This window comes from Hyperolius riggenbachi, chromosome 11 (assembly GCF_040937935.1).
Source record: "Hyperolius riggenbachi isolate aHypRig1 chromosome 11, aHypRig1.pri, whole genome shotgun sequence".
Classification (NCBI taxonomy): domain Eukaryota; kingdom Metazoa; phylum Chordata; class Amphibia; order Anura; family Hyperoliidae; genus Hyperolius; species Hyperolius riggenbachi.
Window position 1 is genome coordinate 155970874 of NC_090656.1, and position 23562 is coordinate 155994435.

At 46.0% G+C, this 23562-nt stretch overlaps 1 protein-coding gene across 3 annotated transcripts in view; it reads left to right on the forward strand.

The window, feature by feature from the left end:
• The window catches only part of ESRRA (estrogen related receptor alpha), a 264360-nt gene that overhangs the window by 160953 nt on the left and 79845 nt on the right, over positions 1-23562 (forward strand). For all 3 annotated transcript variants that reach the window (XM_068259914.1, XM_068259915.1, XM_068259916.1), the window contains one exon: positions 17865-18032. In XM_068259914.1, the coding sequence (XP_068116015.1) occupies positions 17865-18032 (168 nt within the window). The remainder of the gene's footprint in view (positions 1-17864; positions 18033-23562) is intronic.

The following is a 23562-nucleotide window of genomic DNA, read 5'->3' on the forward strand; positions in this document are numbered from 1 at the left end:
TGCACACTATTTAGTCATTAGCACTCATCAGGCAATGTCTATAGGCAACTGACTGCACTCAGATCAAAGGGGGCCGAATAATTATGCACACACCACTTTGCAGTTATTGATTTGTAAAAAAATGTTTGGAATCATGTATGATTTTCGTTCCACCTCTCATGTGTACACCACTTTGTGTTGGTCTTTCTTGTGGAATTCCAATAAAATTGATTCATGTTTGTGGCAGTAATATGACAAAATGTGGAAAACTTCAAGGGGGCCGAATACTTTTGCAACCCACTGTATATCATAGTAGCACACAGTGATATTTGAGAAGTTAAATGAAGTTTATTGGATTTACAGAAAGTGTGCAATTAAATAATACTTTTGCAACCCACTGTACTTAACTGACATTTTTTTTATTGTAACAACCAACGCTTTAAAAAGGAAAATCATGACAGTTAACAAGGTTGCCCAAACTTTTGCATCCCACTGTATTGTGGAAAAAAAACATTTCTCCGCTTTTATTTACATTTGAGCAAAAGGTGTCCAGTCCAAAATTATTCATACCCTTCACAAACTGTCACAGTCTGGGAACATCCAACGTTCTATTCTTGTAAAAGTAACTTTAAATCAAAATTTGCCAGGGGTATGAATAATTATGGGCAGCACTGTATGAGGTTGACAGAACCTCATAAAGACAGCTTCCACTAGACAACTAGGCACCTCATCTGTGTACATGAAAAGAGCATTGAAAACTTTGTAAGGCATTACAGGCATGATAAATTGTAAGAAACAAACAGCATGAATATAAAGCGTCAATGCTGAAGGATTCAGTACAGAAACAGATAAAAAAGCAGCACATAGACACTTATAACAAAAGGAGCAGAACCTTCTGGAAATTGGGGGACTAGGACCACTCTGTAGAGATGGCCCGAACGGTTCGCCCCCACAGTGCATCAAGGTTGACCCTCTACATCACAGTCAGCAGGCACATTGTAGCCAATCAGGCTACACTCCCTCCTGGAGACCCTCCCCCCCTCTTTATAAAAAGCAGGCAGCATCATGCATTGGACTCACTCGTGTGCCTGCAGTAATTAGAGAAGGGAAAGCTGCTGCAGACTCTCATAAGGAAAGATTAGTTAGGCTCTTGTAGGCTTCTTAGCTTGCTCCTTGCTGATTCTTATTGCTAAAAAAGCACCTCTCAACAGCTCTTTTGAGAGCTAATCTTGTTCTTGTGATCTTTTTTTTTTTTTTTTTTTTTTTTTTTTTGTGTGTGTGTGTGTCCCACTGACACTTGTGTTGCATAGACAGCCTTGGTAATTCCTGTGTGTGCCACTGCCAGGCCCAGCACATTCAGTGACTACTACCTGTGTGTGTGACAGGTGCACATTGTAATACCCATCACTGCATATACCTACCTACCTGTTGTTCACAGTGCACCCACCTACCTATGTGATCTGAGCGCACGCAGTGTCACTGCGGTACCTGTCTGTGTGTGACAGGTGCACATTGTAAAACCCACTGCAAACACCTACCTGTTGTTCACTGTGCACCCACCTATGTGAGCGCACACAGTGTCACTATGCCTGTCCGGTACCTGTCTGTGTGTGACAGGTGCATATTGTAATACCCACTACATATACCTACCTGTTGTTCACAGTGCACCCACCTACCTACGTGAGCTGAGCGCACGCAGTGTCACTGTGCCTGTCCGCTACCTGTCTGTGTGCGACAGGTGCACATTGTAATACCCATCACTGCATATACCTACCTACCTGTGTTCACAGTGCACCCACCTACCTACGTGAGCTGAGCGCACGCAGTGTCACTGTGCATGTCCAGTACCTATCTGTGTGTGACAGGTGCACATTGTAATACCCACTGCATTTACCTACCTGTTGTTCACTGTGCACCCACCCACCTACGTGAGCGCATGCAGTGTGATATACCACTCCGTGCATACCTGTTAACTGCACCTGTGTGACTGCACATTGTATAAGTCAAGTCAGTGCATACCTTTCACTTCATCCCCCCCCCCCCCCCCGATATCGACAAAACGGGTAGAGGCAGACCTAGAGGAAGGCCACCCGGCAGGTCTGTGCGAGGTCGTGTTGATGTAATATCGTGCGGCCCTGGCCCAAAGTACAGTGCTCAGAAGAAGGCACGTCCCATCAACTCCCAAGATTGTCAGGACGTGGTTGACTATTTAACAAAGAACACTTCATCCTCCGCAGCCACCAGCGCTACTACAAGCACCACAGCCGCTGCATTTGACACTTCGCAGGAGTTAATTGGTAGGGAATTAACTGATTCACAGCCATTATTGTTACAACCAGATGAAGGCGCTAAGCAAGTTACACCACCTCATATGTCTGAGTTAGGCGGCGACACTATGGACGTAACGTGTGAGGAGGAGGATGATGAAGTACCTGCTGTTAGTGCAGTTTTGGAGGTGTCTGAGGCAAGCGAAGCTGGGTTTATGATGACGATGATACGGATACCATGTGGGTTCCTGAGAGACAAGATGACCAAGGGAACAGTTCCGAGGGGGAGCCAGAGAGGAGTAGGAGGAGACTAGTTGCTGAAAGAAGCAGGGGGAGCTCGTTCTCAGAAACAGCTGGTGGCAGTTTCCGGCGCCAGCCAACATGCCCTTCAACGTCAGCTGCTGCCTCCACCATAGTGCCATCACCCCAGGGGGGGCTCAGCGGTTTGGAAATGTTTTAGTGTGTCGTCCGTAGATCAGAGCAATGCCACCTGTTCTCTCTTCCTCAAAAAATTGAGCCGTGGAAAGGCCAACACCCACGTAGGGACAACTGCCTTACGAAGGCACCTGCAGAAAAGGCACAAACTGCAATGGGAAGAGCAGCTGAGCAAAAGCGGCACTCAAAAAAGCAGAGCCACCCTCCTTCTCCTCTTCCTCCTTCAGGTGCAGCATCTTCAGCCGCTTTCTCTCTTGCACCTTCACAGCCACCCTCCTCCACCTGCCTCTGCCCTTGAGCGGTTCCTGCTCCTCTGCCCACAGCAGCCAGGTGTCCGTGAAGGAAATCTTTGAGTGGAAAAAGCCAATTTCCGCCAGTCACCCCCTTGCCCGGCGTCTGACAGCTGGCTTGGCGGAACTGTTAGCTCGCCAACTGTTACCATACCAGCTGGTGGAGTCTGAGGCCTTCCGTAAATTTGTGGCCATTGGGACACCGCAGTGGAAGATACAAAGCCACAATTATTTCTCTAAAAAGGCGATACCCAAACTGTACCGTGAAGTTGAGAGGCAAGTGGTGTCATCTCTGGCACACAGCATTGAGTCAAGGGTCCACCTGACCACGGATGCCTGGTCTGCCAAGCACGGTCAGGGCAGGTACATTACTTACACAGCCCATTGGGTCAACCTGCTGACAAGCAGGGAGTACGTAGCTGTGCAGCAGACCAACATATGACACCGCCACGGCTTGCAGGCAGGCCTCCTGCCACCTCCTCTCCGCCTGCTACATCCTCTTCGCTGTCGTCGTCGTCCTTGGCTGAGTGGCAGTTCAACTCTACTGGTGCTGCGATCTCCTCTCCAGCTACACAGACCCCATCTTCCCAGGGCCCATGCTGCATGCCAGGTGTGACGTTGTCACGCCATCTTATGCTGGGCATACACGAACCGTTTCTGCGGCTCGATTAGCCTCCGGAATTACTCCCGCCTCGTCCCCGCGTGCGCCAGTATTGAAAACTTATCTTCTGTTTGTTTTCCGCTATTGTCCGCTCGCGGGTATCGAGCGGGGAATCGATCCGGTGGCCAATCGGACATGTTGGAAATTATCAATCGAGCCATCAGTGGCTTGATTTATAAGGAAAATCTAATAGTTTATGCCCAGCATTAGACATGTCTTGCCTCAAAGCGGAGAGTCATACTGGGGCAGCTCTTCTGGCTGCTCTTAACAAACAGGTGGATCAGTGGCTGACCCCGCGCCAGCTAGAGATCGGTAACGTAGTGTGTGACAACGGCAGCAATCTCCTTTCTACTTTGAATTTGGGAAAGCTGACACGTACCCTGCATGGCACATGTGCTGAATCTACAGGGAGTGCAGAATTATTAGGCAAATTAGTATTTTGACCATATCATCCTCTTTATGCATGTTGTCTTACTCCAAGCTGTATAGGCTCGAAAGCCTACTACCAATTAAGCATATTAGGTGATGTGCATCTCTGTAATGAGAAGGGGTGTGGTCTAATGACATCAACACCCTATATCAGGTGTGCATAATTATTAGGCAACTTTCTTTCCTTTGGCAAAATGGGTCAAAAGAAGGACTTGACAGGCTCAGAAAAGTCAAAAATAGTGAGATATCTTGCAGAGGGATGCAGCACTCTTAAAATTGCAAAGCTTCTGAAGCGTGATCATTGAACAATCAAGCGTTTCATTCAAAATAGTCAACAAGGTCGCAAGAAGCGTGTGGAAAAACCAAGGCGCAAAATAACTGCCCATGAACTGAGAAAAGTCAAGCGTGCAGCTGCCAAGATGCCACTTGCCACCAGTTTGGCCATATTTCAGAGCTGCAACATCACTGGAGTGCCCAAAAGCACAAGGTGTGCAATACTCAGAGACATGGCCAAGGTAAGAAAGGCTGAAAGACGACCACCACTGAACAAGACGCACAAGCTGAAATGTCAAGACTGGGCCAAGAAATATCTCAAGACTGATTTTTCTAAGGTTTTATGGACTGATGAAATGAGAGTGAGTCTTGATGGGCCAGATGGATGGGCCCGTGGCTGGATTGGTAAAGGGCAGAGAGCTCCAGTCCGACTCAGACGCCAGCAAGGTGGTGGTGGAGTACTGGTTTGGGCTGGTATCATCAAAGATGAGCTTGTGGGGCCTTTTTGGGTTGAGGATGGAGTCGAGCTCAACTCCCAGTCCTACTGCCAGTTTCTGGAAGACACCTTCTTCAAGCAGTGGTACAGGATTAAATCTGCATACTTCAAGAAAATCATGATTTTCATGCAGGACAATGCTCCATCACATGCGTCCAGGTACTCCACAGCGTGGCTGGCAAGAAAGAGTATAAAAGAAGAAAAACTAATGACATGGCCTCCTTGTTCACCTGATCTGAACCCCATTGCGAACCTGTGGTCCCATCATAAAATGTGAGATTTACAAGGAGGGAAAACAGTACACCTCTCTGAACAGTGTCTGGGAGGCTGTGGTTGCTGCTCGCCGCAATGTTGATGGTGAACAGATCAAAACACTGACCGAATCCATGGATGGCAGGCTTTTGAGTGTCCTTGCAAAGAAAGGTGGCTATATTGGTCACTGATTTGTTTTTGTTTTGTATTTGAATGTCAGAAATTTATATTTGTGAATGTTGAGATGTTCTATTGGTTTCACTGGTAAAAAAAAAAAATTGAAATGGGTATATATTTTTTTGTTTTGTTAAGTTGCCTAATAATTATGCACAGTAATAGTCACCTGCACACACAGATATCCCCCTAAAATAGCTAAAGCTAAAAACAAACTAAAAACTACTTTCAAAAATATTCAGCTTTGATATTAATGAGTTTTTGGGTTCATTGAGAACATGGTTGTTGTTCAATAATAAAATTATTCCTCAAAAATACAACTTGCCTAATAATTCTGCACTCCCTGTAGTCATTCAATGATTTGTGTCAAAGTACCCAGGCTTAGAGGACGTCCTGAAGCAGGCCAGGAAGTTGTGTGGGCACTTCAGGCTGTCTTACACAGCCATGGCAGGCTTTGCAGACATTCAGCGGAGAAACAACTTGCCGGTGAGACGCTTGATATGTGATAGCCCGACTCGCTGGAATTCGACCCTGGTCATGTTCTCTTGCCTGCTAGAACAGGAGAAAGCTGTCACCCAGTACCTGTACAATTACAGTAAAAAGACACCAATCTGGGGAGATGGGGATGTTCTGGCCCAACAACTGGACACTGATACGAAATGCATGCAGGCTCATGCGGCCGTTTGAGGAGGTGACCAACCTGGTGAGTCGCAGTGAAGGCACCATCAGCGACTTGATCTTGTACGCTTACTTCCTGGAGCGTGCTGTGCGTAGAGTGGGGGATCAAGCTGTCTGAGGAGTGTGAACAGGAACAGTTACAGGAGGAACCATTGTGGGAGCAATTTTCATCAGAACCAGATGTTTCCTCAACACCTGCGGTAGCACAGAGGGGGGAGGAGGAAGAAGAGTCGTGTGGGGAAGAGGAATCCGACTCAGATGATGAGGAAGGTGTTTCTGTGGAGGAGGAGGAGGCGGCAGAAGAACTGCAGCAGGCGTCGCAGGGGGCTTGTGCTGCTCGACGTTCCTGTGGTATTGTTTGTGGCTGGGGGGAGGAGGATGATTTACCTGACGTCACTATGGAAGAGCAAGAGGAGATGGATCGTACGTCTGGATCCAACTTTGTGCAGATGGCGTCTTTCATGCTGTCCAGCCTGTTGAGGGACCCTTGTATAAAAAAAACTCAAGGGGAATGACCTGTACTGGGTGGCCACGCTACTAGACACTCGGTATAGGCACAAAGTGGCGGACATGTTACCAACTCACCTGAAGGCAGAAAGGATGCAGCACATGCAGAACAAGCTGGCAACTATGCTTTATAATGCGTTTAAGGGTGATGTCACAGCACAACGCAATAAAGGTACCACTGCCAGTAATCCTCCTCCCATGTCCATGCAGGCAAGGACAGGATGCTCCAGCGATCTCATGGTGATGTCGGACATGCGGACATTCTTTAGTCCTACGCCTCGCCTAAGCGCTTCCGGACCTACCCTCCACCAACGTCTGGACTGGCAGGTAGCCGACTACCTGGCCTTAAGTGTGGATGTAGACACTGTGAGCAGCGATGAACCCTTTGATTACTGGGTGCGCAGGCTTGACCTGTGGCCAGAGCTGTCCCAATTTGCCATCCAACTTCTGTCTTGCCCTGCCTCAAGCGTCTGTCAGAAAAGGCCTTCAAGCAGCTAGAGGCATTGTCACTGAGATGAGAAGTCACCCAAGTGACAAAAGTGTTCAGTACCTCACCTTTATCAAAATGAATGAGGCTTGGATCCCAGAGGGCTACTGCCTGCCCGAAGACTGTCAGTCCCCACACACAACATCTCTGCACACTGTCTGACTGGCTGCCTGCCCCAAGACTAAGTCGCTCCCCACACTGCACCTCTGCCCGCAGGCCGCTTTGGTGGAGGGTGGATCTGGAAGCGCTTAGGCGAGGCGTTGGACTAAAGAATGTCCGCATGGCCGCTTGTACATGCCTGCCTAATTTTTCTGGCTGCACTACAGCTGCAGCAACAAAACAAAAGGCATGTACATGTGCCAATTCCCCTTTGTGATCATTATCTTGCCGCGATGAAGGGGCTTGCGTATAACAATGAAGCAATGACCGCCGGCTATATGGGTGTCTTGGGGGGTGGCACGCCAAAGATAATTAGGTTGTTGCTTCATTGTGGACAGACCAAATTCGACCAGCTGGACAGTCACTGTTCTGTCATTCAGCTACCTCAGCCCAGCTACCATATGGGCTGGAAAGCCGCCATCACCTGCACTCTCGTCATGGTGCGCACCAGTCCAGCACGGCCGTCACTACACAAACCGCTGTTTGCAGTCACTGCATACCTTTCACTGCATCTGTGACTGCACATTGTATTATACCTGGCAGTCAGTGCATACCTTTCACTTGAATGGATGGCAGACTTGCCCTTCATAACAGATTCTCGTTACAGGTAGTAAAGTCGATCAGTGTCATACAGCAGGACCTCGAAAGTGCTCCTGTATTGTTATTTTTGGTCACTACCTCGGGACATGCATGCCATGCCTGCTGCCTTCCTTGGATGTGTGGTGGTAGCCGTTCCTGCTCCTTTGCCCACAGCGTGCCTGCTGCCTTCCTTGGATGTGTGCTGGTGGTGGTATCGAACCAGGATTCCCTGGCCATTTCCCGTGGTCACCATGCTACTGAGAAAGTACCATCTAAAGTTTCATACAGTTAAATGAATGGCAGACTTGCCCTCCATAACACATTCTCGTTAAAGGCAAGTGGTGTCATCTCTGGCGCACAGCGCTGGGTCAAGGGTCCATCTGACCACAGATGCCTGGTCTGCAAAGCACGGTCAGGGCAGTTAAATTACTTATACAGCAAATGGGTCCTTACTTGGATGTGCGGTGGTGGTAGCCACTTCTCAGGCTCCCACTCTGGACCAGAATCAAACCCTGATTCCCCGGCCATTACCCGCGGTCACTCGCAATGGCAGACTTGCCCTCCATAACAGATTCTCGTTGCAGGTACTGAACAGCAAGCAGAACAAGTATTTAAAAAAATAGATGTAAGCTTTAACAATGGTAGAGAAAGAACTATTGAAAGTTGATATGGCAGTCAGACATTACCTGTTATCGCTGAGGAAGAGCAATCTCGCCATGGTGCGCACCAGTCCAGCACGGCCGTCACAACACAGACAGCTGTTTGCGGTGCGTTACACGGTGAGTTTGGTGTGTCAGTGTGGAGCAGTACTCTAATTACACTCCCTGATTGATGTACACACACGCAAGATGTTTTAAAGCACTTTAGGCCTGCAATTTAGCATTCAATGTGGTTTCGGCCCTTAAAACACTGCTTTGCGTCAAATCCAGATTTTTCTCCGGGACTTTTGGCATCTATTCCACTCCGCCAGGCCCCCTCCAGGTTTTAGACCCCTTGAAACATTTTTCCATCACTTTTGTGGCCAGCATAAGTGTGTCTAGTTTTCAAAGTTCGCCTCCCCATTGCATTCTATTGCAGTTCGCAAATGTTCACGCGAATCAATTGTTTGGCGAAGGTTCGCGAACCGAAAATCGGAGGTTCGGGCCATCTCTACCACTCTGCTGAGATTCCAGGGGTTACATCACATTTATAATGCATATGAAAAAAAACCTCTGGTCCGCTCTTCACATTTACCTGTAAAAAAAAAACAAAAAAAAAAAACTCAATCAGTAATATGAAAATGAAACAAAAGAAAGTGAAAAAAAAAAAAGAAAAAGAAAAGAGAACTATAGAAACCCAAACACACTATAATATAACACAGTATTGTATGTGGATGCTGATGTTGTAGAAAGGAGAAAACCGAGGACAAACACACAGTATTGTAGAATATTCCTAAGGAATATACTAAATATAATACAATAAAGGAACACAATCATAAACATCTATACTCTTTACAATTATCCAAGATTAAGTCAAATCTAGACAGATTTTTCAATACTGAGATAATAAACCTGATCCATCAGCATAATCCTATCCAAACGCTGAGAAACCAAAGAAACATTGAGAGAAGTAGTCTTCCATTGGAAGGCAATACACCACTGAGCTGCAAGGAGCATATATCTGTACAAGGTGCGAAAAGAACCAGGGACCTCATAATTAGGGGTGTATAGGAGAGCCTGGGATGTAGTGAGGAAAACCAAACACACGAGAGATCTCCAATCATCCCAAAACTGGATGGCCATAGGACATTCCCAAAATATATGCAGCATGGTGCCCTTAGAGACGCAGCCTCAAACAGTCAGAGGAAGCTGAAGGATAACATTTATGTATCATAGAAGGGGTGTAATACCAACGGAAAAGTGACTTAACCGCAGTATATTTAATAATATTAGATTTAACGACCTTAGCAATGAAAGCCCATGAAGAGAACCAATCTGATTGAGAAAATTGTGTTCCCAAATCCCCCTCCCAGGCTCTCATATAAAGCATCTTCTCATCAGAATTACGGCTAAGAATCAAGGCATAGAGTGTAGTAATGAAACCCTTACGCCTAGAAAACCTGAAATAAAGATTATCGAACATACCCAAATCCCGACTAGAAGGTGCAGGAAACTGAGGGCTAAAAAAGTCTTAATTTGACAGTAACAAAATACCTTACTAAGAGGGGCATCCCGACCAAAACGCAACATAAAAAGAGACAAACTTGCCACCCAACCAGAATCTATTAGCAGTTCACATTTCCCGATCCCTCCACCAAGAAAAGGCCTGAGGATTATGAATGGCAGGTGGTAACCGAGGATTGCCCAAGAATGACAACCTATCAGAGGGAAAAGAAAACAAGTCACAGAAAACAAGCAAGGGATGACACTACCTTGTTTCTGCAAGAAAGGAGAGTAATATCACGAACAGTTACCACCGTAATTAGAGAAGGTAAACAAAAAGGTGAAATCGAAGCCTGTTCAAACTGCCACCACAAAGGAAGAGCTGAAACAAGGCCCCAATCCAAGATTTGACCCAATTTTGCCGCCAAATAGTAATGCCATAAACTAGGGAGGTCAATGCCCCCCCCCTCCCCCCTGTAAAGAGTGTCTGTACAGCACCTGGGATCTAACTGTAGCAGGCTTGTTATCCCATACAAATTTATTAATTTGAGTTTGCAAGCTTGCCAGGGAACACTTTGTGATAGTAATTGGGAGCATACAAAAACAAATATAGCAATTTCAGAAGTATGTTCATTTTGCAGGCCAAGCAATCTGCCTAACCAGGAGACCTTGTATGAAGACCAACTTTTTAAAAGTAGCAATATTGATTTGTAAATATGAGGAATGTTGGCCTCATACAGGTCACGATACCGAGGGGTGAGAAATACTCCAAGGTATTTATATTTGGACCTGCTCCAGAAAAAAAATGAAAATTTGCTTCCAACAATTTCTGTGAATGTGGGAGGAGATAAACCCGGAGAGCCGTGGACTTAAAAGAATTGACTTTGAGGCTGGAAAAAGCAGCAAAGTAATCTAAAAACTAAAAAGATTAGGAAGCGTGGTGACTAGTCTAGTTACAAACAAGCGAGCGTCATTCGCATATAAAGCCATTTTAATACTATCAGGACCATAACCCACAATGTCAGGGTGTTTTCTGATAGCAACTGCCAGGGGTTCCAGGGCTAGGGCAAACAAAAGAGACACTCTTGATGAGAACTTCTTCTGAGGGTGATAGGGGAAGAGGTAGCACCTGGAATATGTATCAATGTGGAGGGATTATTATACAGTGGCTTGTAAAAGTATTCGGCTCTTTTGAAGTTTTCCACATTTTGTCGCATTACTGCCACAAATCTGAATCAATTTTATAGGAATTCCACTTGAAAGACCAATACAAAAGGGTGTACACGTGAGAAGTGGAACGAAATCATACATGATTCCGAACATTTTTTAAAAAAAATAAATAACTGCAAAGTAGGGTGTGCATAATTATTCAGCCTCCTTTGGTCTGAGTGCAGTCAGTTGCCCATAGACATTGCCTGATGAGTGCTAATGACTAAATAGAGTGCCCCTGTGTGTAATCTAATGTCAGTACAAATACAGCTGCTCTGTGACGGCCTCAGAGGTTGTCTAAGAGAATATTGGGAGCAACAACACCATGAAGTCCAAATAACACACCAGACAGGTCAGGGATTAAGTTGCTGGGAAATGTAAAGCAGACTTAAGCTACAAAAAAGAATTCCAAAGCCTTGAACATTCCACGGAGCACTGTTCAAGTGATCCTTAAAAAATGGAAGGAGTATGGCACAACTGTAAACCTACCAAGACATGGCCGTCCACCTAAACTCACAGGCCGAACAAGGAGAGCGCTGATCAGAAATGCAGTCAAGAGGCCTGTGGTGACTCTGGACGAGCTGCAGAGATCTACAGCTCAGGTGGGGGAATCTGTCCATAGGACAACTATTAGTCCTGCACTGCACAAAGTTGGCCTTTATGGAAGAGTGGCAAGAAGAAAGCCATTGTTATCAGAAAAGCATAAGAAGTCCCGTTTGCAGTTTGCCACAAGCCATGTGGGGGACACAGCAAACATGTGGAAGAAGGTGCTCTAGTCAGATGAGACCAAAATGGAACTTTTTGGCCAAAATGCAAAACGCTATGTGTGGCGGAAAACTAACACTGCACATCACTCTGAAGTCTGAACACACCATCCCCACTGTCAAATATGGTGGATGGCAGCATCATGCTCTGGGGGTGCTTCTCTTCAGCTGGGACAGGGAAGCTGGTCACAGTTGATGGGAAGATGGATGGAGCCAAATACAGGGCAATCTTGGAAGAAAACCTCTTGGAGTCTGCAAAAGACTTGAGACTGGGGTGGAGGTTCACCTTCCAGCAGGACAACGACCCTAAACATAAAGCCAGGGCAACAATGGAATGGTTTAAAACAAAACCTATCCATGTGTTAGAATGGCCCAGTCAAAGGCCAGATCTAAATCCAATCGAGAATCTGTGGCAAGATCTGAAAACTGCTGATCACAAACGCTGTCCATCTAATCTCACTGAGCTGGAGCTGTTTTGCAAAGAAGAATGGGCAAGGATTTCAGTCTCTAGATGTGCAAAGCTGGTAGAGACATACCCTAAAAGACTGGCAGCTGTAATTGCAGCAAAAGGTGGTTCTACAAAGTATTGACTCAGGGGGCCGAATAATTACGCACACCCCACTTTGCAGTTATTTATTTTAAAAAAAAAATGTTTGGAATCATGTATGATTTTCGTTCCACTTCACGTGTATACCACTTTGTATTGGTCTTTCACGTGGAATTCCAATAAAATTGATTCATGTTTGTGGCAGTAATGTGACAAAATGTAGAAAACTTCAAGGGGGCCAAATACTTTTGCAAGTCACTGTACAAGGCTAATACAGCAGATATGATAGGACCAGAAAGGCCGAAGCCTTCCAGGGCTGTAACCAAGTATTGCCAACCAACAGAATCAAATGCTTTGATAATATCGAGTCCCAGCATAAAAAATGTGGTGGTAGTCAATTCTGCATCTTGTAATATGTTGATAGCCAAACGAACATTATCAGACCCATGTCTATTCGGGATAAAACCTGTCTGAGAAGGACCCACCATAGTACCCAAACGCACTGCCAGAATCTTAGCAAACAGCTTAAAGGGAAGGTCCACGCAAAATAAAAAAATGAGTTTCACTTACCTGGGGCTTCTACCAGCCCCATGCAGCCATCCTGTGCCCTCGTAGTCACTCACTGCTGCTCCAGTCCCAGGTAAGTGAAACTCATTTTTTTTATTTTGCGTGGACCTTCCCTTTAACGTCGTTGTTGAGGATAGAAATGGGGTGAAAACCCGCAGGAGTGGAGTGATCTGCGCCAGGTTTAGGGAGCAGCGACATAGAAGCTAAAAGCATTTCAGAGGGGAATCTCTCCCCTTTAAGGACAGAATTAAACAGAGCAACTACAGGTACAGAAAGGATTTCTGCAATTTTTTTTAGAACATATGGGAGTGAACCCACCAGGGCCTGGAGGTGTATAAGATTTTACATTTTTAATAGAGGCAGTCACTTCAGCAACCGTATTTGGAGCATTGAGAGACTTAAGGTGATCCAACCACAGGGTTGGAAGATCAAGGCTAGAAAGTGGAGACCTCAGTACCTAAAAGCTTTTTATAATAACCTTCAAAAATTTGAAGCACTCTGTAGCACTTCTAGAATTATGCAACGTATAAATATGAGGGGGTTTGTAATACTGATTAAGCTTGCTGGCAAATTGAGTTGAAGGGTTGTTACCTCTTAGCAAAAATGTAGCTTTGGAGAACTTCAATGCTTTTGCATGAGAAGTATTAAGAAGATTCTTATGCTTTATCCTTTTCAAGTTAATTTCATGTAGGACATTATTATGGCATTAAAGTGGCGTTTATAAAGTGCATCTAAATCCGCTGTGTGTGAAGAGATCCTTTGAGACCTCAGTTTCTTAGCATGAGCTGCCTTAGCTAAAAAACACCTCTAATAACCGGCTTATGAGCTACCCATCTAAGAGCCGGCAATATAGTCTCATCACTGTTGAACATAAAATACTCCTCCAACTCCCCAGCCACTTCCATTCTATCCGAGTCATCTGCCAAAAGAGTCATTAAGTCTCCAATTGCCAGGACGATATGGGAAACTAAAACCCTGCAAGATGGCCGACACTATATGATCCGATCAGCTGCATATCACAATGTCAGAGGAGGAGGAGTTAGAAGCTAACAGAGCAGATAAAAATATATAGTCTAGTCGGGCATAGGATTGCCTGGAGTGAGAAAAAAATGTGTATTGATGACAGCCAATGTTGTGGTCTCTCCAAACATCCAAAACTTGAGACTTGGAAAGGAGACTAGTAAGTCTCCATGGAAAACTTTGGGCAAATGGTGACTGAGACAACCTATCAAGGCCAGGATTAGCAACTGCATTGACGTCTCCACTAATGATCATATAAGGAGAAGAATACTGCTCAAGCAAAGGTGATAACGGTTTCAAAAATTCAGTAGAAGCGTAACAATTAACCACAGTAACCAATTTCCCCTTCAGAGTGCCTTTTAACACTTTAATTCTGCCCTAAGGATCTACATAAGAATCTATAAGGGAAAAAGAAACCTAGTTATGAAAAATTATAGCAACACCTCTAGCTTTCTTAGAAAAAGTAGCCAGATATATCTTCTGATACTGCCTACGCATAAAAGTAGGAGCTTTATTATGGACAAAGAGGGTTTCTTGTAAAAATAACACAGAAGCCTTCAAGTTCTGATAATGATGAAATGCTTTCCTCCTCTTAACAGGTTGATTTAAACCTTGGACATTATGAGAGATTATGTTAAATACCCTAGGCATGATGTTAACCCAAATGAATTTTACCTTAAATTCTGTAACGGTTGGGTGCCGCAACTCAGATGTCTGATTATTTGGTGATCTACAGAATCACCAATAATGCAGACGCTATACCTGATTATGCGTGATCTGCAGAATCACCAATAATACCAGTATAGCTTCAAGGATGAAATGAGTGATGTGCTTGGTGCAACCGTAACTTTAATAGTATCAAGGCCTTACCAGAGGGGATGGTAAGGCACTATCAGTACACAGACTGTACAACTATGAACAGACCTTCCCAGAGGGCTGGGGAAGGTACCAACAGAGAGAATACAGAGAAAGACTGACTAGTCTTTACCAGAGGAGCTGGCAAGTAATTAGTTAATCAGGTAGCAAGAAAAGCTACGCTAGACCTTTCCAGTGGCGCTGGAAAGGTGATACAAGTGACTCAGATAGTTATGGCTAAACCTTCCAGAGGAGCTGGGAAGGTGCTATCAGTCACTAAGCAACACCTCACCAGTGGAGCTGGTGAGAATAATGAATAAATAACGAGTGCTCATCAGTGGAGCTGATGAGCCTCAGAAACCAATCAGGCTAGGCCCCTTCAGAGGTGCTGGCTGGCACTAGCTACAAGGCCTCCGGGGGCTCTGGGAACGTACTAACAGATACGGTACTGTATAGTTTTGCTAGACCTTCCCGGAGAAGCTGGCAAGGTACTATAATAGAGAACAGTAACTAATAGTTTGGCGAGACCTCACCAGAGGGGCTGGTGAGGTCCTATCAGTACGTTTAGAAGTACGAGCACCAGCAAGCTGGGGGCTGCAGATACTGAGGAGATAGAATCTCCCGAGGAGCGGGTGTTTCAGACTGTACTGCAACCTAGTGATCACCTGAGGAGCAGGCGATTAAGAGTGTACTGCAGCCTAGAGGACACCTGAGGAGCAGGTGCCACAAACAATACTGCAATTACGGATCACCTGAGGAGCAGGCGATTAAGTCTGTACTGCAGCCTAGCAGAACAACTTCACAGTAATAGCAACCACTAGAAACGCTTGTGGGGAAGTACCGTCCCCACTCGGCCTTGTCGGCGAATGGTCGCAACTCCTTATGGAAAGTCCACTAGGTCCAGTGGTGACCCCTGTCCAGGGGTGAAAGGTTCATAGAAGGGTGTAGGAAGCGCCCGGTAGATTCGCACAGTTTGATGTTTGTCTTAAATGCTCAAGGACAATAACTTAAAGTATAAATACACTAATAAACAGAGGTCCTACCTTATAAAAAAGTAGTCCATCCACTGGTTGTACTTCTAAAATTTATTTACCGGCAGTGGAGGAGGCGCTGCGGCGCTGGTCAGAGAGTTCCTCAGCAGGAAGGCATATTATTCGACCTGAGGAAGCGGTTTTCACCACGAAACGCGTTGTCAGCTAAGTGCCCACTAAATTATCTACTTTTTAGAAACACAACCAGTGGATGGACTACTTTTTTATAAGGTAGGACCTCTGTTTATTAGTGTATTTATACTTTAAGTTATTGTCCTTGAGCATTTAAGACAAACATCAAACTGTCCGAATCTACCGGGCGCCTCCTACACCCTTCTATGAACAGGTGTGAATGGGGAACAGGCGGAGAGCTCTCTGTATCATAAAAAAAAAAAATTGTTGCTCTTCATAAAGATGGCATAGGCTATAAGAAGATTGCCAACACCCTGAAACTGAGCTGCGGCTTGGTGGCCGTGTTTAACAGGACAGGTTCTACTCAGAACAGGCTCCACATCATATCCCTATCACTTTGGTTTCCTATGGTTTAACCAGTTGAGGACCCAGCCTTTACCCCCCCTTAAGGACCAGCGCTGTTTTTTGTGATCTGTGCTGGGTGGGCTCTGCAGCCCCCAGCACAGATCAAACATTAGGCAGAGCGACCAGATCGCCCCCCTTTTTTCCCCACTAGGGGAATGATGTGCTGGGGAGGTCTGATCGCTCCTGCCTGCGTATGGCTGGCGGGGGGGAGCACCTCAAAGCCCCCTCCACCGCAGGATTCCCTTTCTCCTCCCTCCCTTCCCCGGAGATCGGAGGCTGCACAGGAACAGATCTGTCCTGTGCAGCCTCTAACAGGCTCCTGCCTGTCATGTGACAGCGATCCCCGGCCGCTGATTGGCCGGGGATCGCTGATCTGGTACAACGCTGCTACTGTTAGCAGCGTTGTAAAAATGTAAACAAAGCGGATTATTTCCGCTTGTGTTTACATTTAGCCTGCGAGCCGTAATCGGCGGCCCGCAGGCTATTCACGGAGCCCCCCGCCGTGAATTGACAGGAAGCAGCCGCTCGCGCGAGTGGCTGTTTCCTGATTAATTAGCCTGCAGCCGGCGACGCAGATGTGCGTCGCTGGTCCTGCAGCTACCACTTTGCCAACACGCGTTATGAGTGCGCGGTCGGCAAGTGGTTAAGACATTAGTGGCTGTGTGTTGTTGTTTTTTGATGGGACAGCATTTTTTCACCATTATACAAGCTGTACCCTAACTAATTTACATTGTTTCAAAGTGCCATATCTTGTTTTCCCATGAAAAGCTACAATGAGGTGTACTTATGTTTGTGAGATACTGTAAGTCTCTCTTTATGCAAAGATCAGAGATATTCCATCTACTGCTTACTGTCGAAGTATATACAGTACAATTATTTTCATAAAAAACATACTGTTTGGCAAAACCTGTGTGCCAGCCCATCCCTAAATTTAGGTAAGTATAACACAGTACATGGAGCTAAGCATCATGGCATAGTGCATATCACAATTGCCTTGCAGCGCTGGTTCCTGGTTTGAATCCCAGCCAGAGCACTATCTGTATGGAGTTTGTATCTTCTTCATGTGTCTACATGGGTTTCCTCCAGGCCGTTTGATTTCCTCCAGGCACCCAGCTTTCCTCCCACAACTCAAAAGCAAATAGCTAAGTTAATTGGCATCCCCATTAATTGGCCCTAGACTATGATGGATACATGACTATGGTAGAGCACACCTGAGGTACAATTAAGTAGAAAAATGAAATACTCTGTACAACGCTGCAAATGTCAGCGCTATATAAATACTAATTACTTTTGTACTGTAGTTAAATACCTATTGCAAAGTTAGTTTTAAATTAAGATAACCTGTTATGGCGACAGTTAATTTCAAGAATAAAACTATTTTCACAGGGTATACTTACTATTTCACATCACTGACTTGTGTGTGCATTTCTCCTTTATTTATTTTTTTATTTACAGTAAAAAGTTAACACTAAAATGTTGCGGCTGTGAAAACACAAATGTATATCATTTCTTGTATGTGTATTTTAGCTCCAGTAAATACTGTAGTGTCTCATCTTCTGGTGGCTGAGCCAGATAAGCTATTTGCAATGCCAGACCCAACACTTCCAGATGGCTACCTCAAGTCTATGAGTACGTTATGTGACCTAGCAGATCGAGAAATTGTCATCATCATCAGCTGGGCCAAGAACATCCCAGGTGAGTGAACCCTTATCTGCAGAAATAAATGTTAAAGATATGATTTTAATTACTGAGCTGACTGTTTGGACAATTCTTGTTGACTTTTTACCTTTGCTTCACTGTCCAGCTAAACTCAAAACTGAACATAACAAATGTTATTGCTATTAGGGTTGAGCAATCCAAATCCACGGAGTTCTGAATTTCAAGTTTTGTATCTGAATTCAGACATCTTGAATCGGGATTCTGAATTATTTATTATTTATTTATTTATTGTATTTATAAAGCGCCAACATATTACGCAGCGCTGAACATTAATTTAGGTTACAGACAATATTTAGGGGTGACATACAGCAATATGACAATACAGGAATACAAGAAAACCAGATCACACAGCACAGTATTAGTACAAGGTAATGCTTAGTCAGTCACTGGATGGAGCATGGAGATTAGGCAAGTTAGGTTCACTCAGATGCATAGCATGGGTTCACAGTAATGGAGGTGCAAGATCAGGTAGGACACAAAAGGAGGAGGACCCTGCCCAAAGGCTTACAATCTAGAGGGAGAGGTAAGGACACAAATGGTAAGGGACCAGAGTTCAGCTGTAGGTTTAGAGCACTTGTGAGGGGTAGTAGGCCAGAGTGAAAAGGTGAGTTTTGAGGGCTTTCTTGAAGATGTTGGAGGGGGCTGCCCTAATGGGTGGAGGTAGGGAGTTCCATAGTGTTGGAGCAGCTCTTGAGAAGTCCTGGAGGCGTGCATGGGACTGGGTGATGCGGGGGGCGGTTAGGCGAAGTTCATTGGAAGAGCGGAGTGAGCGGCTAGGTGTGTACCTCTGAGTAAGATCGGAAATGTAGGTTGGACAGGTTTTGTGGACAGATTTGTAGGTCAGACACAGTATCTTGAATCTGATTCTGGACTGGATAGAAAGCCAGTGGAGGGATTCTAGGAGGGGATCTGCCGTGGTGGAGCGATGGGAGCAGTGGATAATTCTGGCTGCCGCATTCATGATGGACTGCAGTGGGGCTGTTCGGGTCATAGGGAGACAAGACAGCAGGGCATTGCAGTAGTCAAGGCGGGAAATTATGAGGGCATGGATGAGGAGTTTGGTGGTGGCAGAGGTCAGGAAAGGGCGAATCTTACAGATGTTACGAAGGTGGAAGTTGCAGGACTTTGAGGTTTTGGATGTGGGAAGTGAAGGAGAGTGCGGAGTCCAGGGTGACACCCAGACAGCGGGCTTGAGAGGTAGGGCGAATGGTAGTGTGGTTAACAGTGACATGCACATCTGGGAGGTTCGTGGATGGCCGGGGTGGGAAGATCATAAATTCCGTTTTGTCTAGATTTAGTTTCAGGAACCTAGCAGACATCCAGGAGGAGATGGCGGATAGGCAGGAGGAGACCTTGTCCATAGTAGTGGTGGATATGTCAGGGGTGTGGAGGTAGATCTGGGTGTCATCTGCTTACAGATGATAGTTAAAACCCATGGAGGAGATAACCTTGCCAATGGAGGATGTGTATAGGGTGAACAGTAGGGGGCCAAGGACCGAACCTTGGGGGACTCCCACCGAGAGGTGGTTGGGGGTGGATGAGGACTCATTGAAGGTGGTCGTGAAGGAGCGGTTGGAGAGGTAGGATGAAAGCCAGGACAGGGCGAGATCGTGAATGCCCAAGGACTGGAGGGACTGGAGGAGTAGGGGATGATCTACTGTGTCAAAAGCTGCTGACAGGTCAAGGAGGAGGAGAATGGAGTATTTACCTTCAGCTTTAGCTAAGGCAAGGTCGTTGACCACTTTGGTGAGAGCAGTTTCAGTTGAGTGGGCAGGCCGAAATCCAGATTGGAGTGGGTCTAGCAGTGAGTTGGCATTGAGGTACTGGGTCAGGCGTTTGTGAACCAGACGCTCAAGGAGTTTTGAGGCAAACGGGAGGAGGGAGATAGGACGGTAGTTGGAGGGTAGCGAGGGGTCGAGTGAGGGTTTCTTGAGCAGGGGTAGTACAGTGGCCTGCTTGAAGTCTGTGGGGAAGGTGCCTGTGGATAGGGAGAGATTGAACAGGGTAGTGAGGACTGTGGCCAATTCCGTGAAGTGAGGCTGGAGTAAATCAGAAGGGAAAGGGGTCAAGGGGGGAAGTAGTGGTATGGAAAGTCTGCAGTAGGTGGTTGACTTCCTCGGTGGTAGTAGGAGTGAAGGATGTGAGGGGAGGATAGGGTGGAGGAGGAGCTGGTTGGGAGGGGGTGGGAGGTGAAGATTGGAGATTGGATATTTCCTGGCGGATGGAGACAATTTTGTTGGTGAAGTGGGTGGCTAAATCTGTGGCAGTGAGGGAGGAAATGGAGGGTGGGGGGGTGGGTTTAAGCAGGGAGTTGAAGGTGGCAAAAAGACGCCGGGGGTTGGAAGCTTGTGCTCCGATGAGCTTGGTAAAGTATTCTTGCTTCGCATGAGCAAGGGCAGTGTGGAACTGCAGCAGGTTGGTCTTGTACTGTAGGAAATCCTGGTTAAGTCTAGTTTTTCTCCATTTCCGTTCAGTGGCGCGTGTTTTCCTCTGGAGGATGCGAGTATGGGTAGTGCGCCAGGGCTGGGGGTTAGGGGGTCGGTTGTGGCGAAATATTGGTGGAGCAGCTTTCTCTAGGGCTGATGAGAGAGTTTGGCGATACTGAGCTGCAGCAAGATTAGGACAGGTTAGGGTGGGGAGAGTGGAGGAGAGGGCATGGAGGGGGTCAGCAAGGACACTAGGGTTGAGCTTGCGTAGGTCTCGCTGCCATCGACCAGGTGGGTGGGTGGCTAATTTGGAGGTGCCTTCCGTGAGGAGGTTGAAGGTGAGAAGGTGATGGTCTGAGGGTGGAAAGGGTGCGATGTCAAGGTCTGCAATGGTGGTGGATTTAGTGAATATAAGGTCGAGAGTGTGACCTGCAGTGTGAGTGGGGGTGTTGGCGTGTTGTACAAGTCCAAGTGAGTTGGCAATGGTGAGTAGCCGGGTCACAGCAGAGCTCTGGGCTTCATCGATGGGAATATTGAAATCCCCAAGGATGACGGTGGGGAGGTCAGAGGAGAGGATGTGAGGGAGCCAGGAGGCAAGGTCATCGAGAAATTGTGGGGTGGAGCCCGGAGGGCGGTATAAGACCGCAACAATGGCAGGTAGGGGGTGGTAGAGGCGAATGGTGTGGGCCTCAAAGGATGTGAATTGTAGAGAGGTAGGTGGTGTGAGGACACGGAAGGTGCAGGATGGGGAGAGGAGCAGACCCACCCCTCCCCCGGTCCTGTTGTCTGGTCTGGGGGTGTGACTGAGGTGAAGCCCCCCATAGGAGAGGGCAGCCTCTGCGGCAGAGTCAGAGGGGGTGAGCCATGTCTCAGTGAGTGCGAGGATGGTGAGGGATTTGGAGAGGAAGAGGTCGTGGACTGCTGTAAGTTTGTTGCGGACGGATCTGGCATTCCAGAGACCGCAGGGTAGGGGGAGTATGTGTTTGTGGGTGGGATGGATGGAAATAAGGTTGGAGCGAGGATGGGTGTTGAGGTTATTTGTGGACAGAGGGCTGTGAAGTGTATGAAGCAGGTCAGCAGGGGATGCTTGTCTGGCAGCAGGCTGTGGCCCAGGATTGGGTGATATATCACCAGCTGCAAGTAAGAGTAGGAGGGAGAGAGTAAGCAAATGTGAATGGGATTTAAATGTTTGTGAGGTTTTTGAGCTGCTGGAGGGAGAGAGAGATTTCAGGAGAGCTAACCGTTCATGAGAAGCTGAGTAAGGTGAGGAAAGCAGAGCAGGTGAAATGAATATGGAGTGTGGTACACTGGGAGGATGCATATTGCAATGCAACTTGTAGATGTTTGCAGACAGGCAGAACATAAGAAAAAGTGCAGTAAACATGGTAATGGTCTCTGATTATAACCAGGAAGTTTCCAACCACTAAACCGTTTAACTGAGTATGCAGTTAGTGCAAGCAAACCTGTGTAAATAAATAAGCAGAGTCTACTTGGCTGTGCAAATGTCCAGCAGTGGCATTTTTAGCAACAGCATTGGAGGCAGTTGTGGATGCAGAGTAGTTGTCTCCAGCAGAGTCCTGTGGCTGTTCAATCCTGTTTGAATTCCTGGGTGAATTCTTGGTAAATTCTTGGTAAGTTGTAAAGCACTTTATAATAAATGGCACTTCGGAATTAAATGGCACAAGTGACCTAGGCCACGAGTGACCAAGCTCCAGCTCTTAAATAGGTATGGTAGCTGCCATGGCTGAATTGGAAGTGATTCTAAATTAGAAATTGGGAAAACAGTTCAGCTGAGGATGGGAGTGGCTACCAAAAACCAGGCCTGCTGCAATAAATAATTACTGCTCACTGGGCCGGAACACAAAGGATTCACAAATGTAATATGGGAATTTACTAACACTGCTGAACTACTTAAATTTATATTAAACAATCTTAGTAGCAATGTATGCAGCAGTGTACCAATTAAATCGTGCAGATAACGATTGGAGTCACAGATTGTACAGCAGACTTTGCAAGGGAGTAGCAAGCATACCAATTAAATCGTGCAGATAACGATTGGAGTCACAGATTGTACAGCAGACTTTGCAAGGGAGTAGCAAGCATACCAATTAAATCGTGCAGATAACGATTGGAGTCACAGATTGTACAGCAGACTTTGCAAGGGAGTAGCAAGCATACCTGATGAGGAAGATGAAAATAATGCAGGTTAGGTGATGCAAGAAGCAGCTTGTAGATATAGCAGTACTACAAGTCTTGGTAAATTCTTGGTAAGTTGCAAAGCACTTTATAATAAATGGCACTTCGGAATTAAATGGCACAAGTGACCTAGGCCACGAGTGACCAAGCTCCAGCTCTTAAATAGGTATGGTAGCTGCCATGGCTGAATTGGAAGTGATTCTAAATTAGAAATTGGGAAAACAGTTCAGCTGAGGATGGGAGTGGCTACCAAAAACCAGGCCTGCTGCAATAAATAATTACTGCTCACTGGGCCGGAACACAAAGGATTCACAAATGTAATATGGGAATTTACTAACACTGCTGAACTACTTAAATTTATATTAAACAATCTTAGTAGCAATGTATGCAGCAGTGTACCAATTAAATCGTGCAGATAACGATTGGAGTCACAGATTGTACAGCAGACTTTGCAAGGGAGTAGCAAGCATACCAATTAAATCGTGCAGATAACGATTGGAGTCACAGATTGTACAGCAGACTTTGCAAGGGAGTAGCAAGCATACCAATTAAATCGTGCAGATAACGATTGGAGTCACAGATTGTACAGCAGACTTTGCAAGGGAGTAGCAAGCATACCTGATGAGGAAGATGAAAATAATGCAGGTTAGGTGATGCAAGAAGCAGCTTGTAGATATAGCAGTACTACAAGTCTTGGTAAATTCTTGGTAAGTTGCAAAGCACTTTATAATAAATGGCACTTCGGAATTAAATGGCACAAGTGACCTAGGCCACGAGTGACCAAGCTCCAGCTCTTAAATAGGTATGGTAGCTGCCATGGCTGAATTGGAAGTGATTCTAAATTAGAAATTGGGAAAACAGTTCAGCTGAGGATGGGAGTGGCT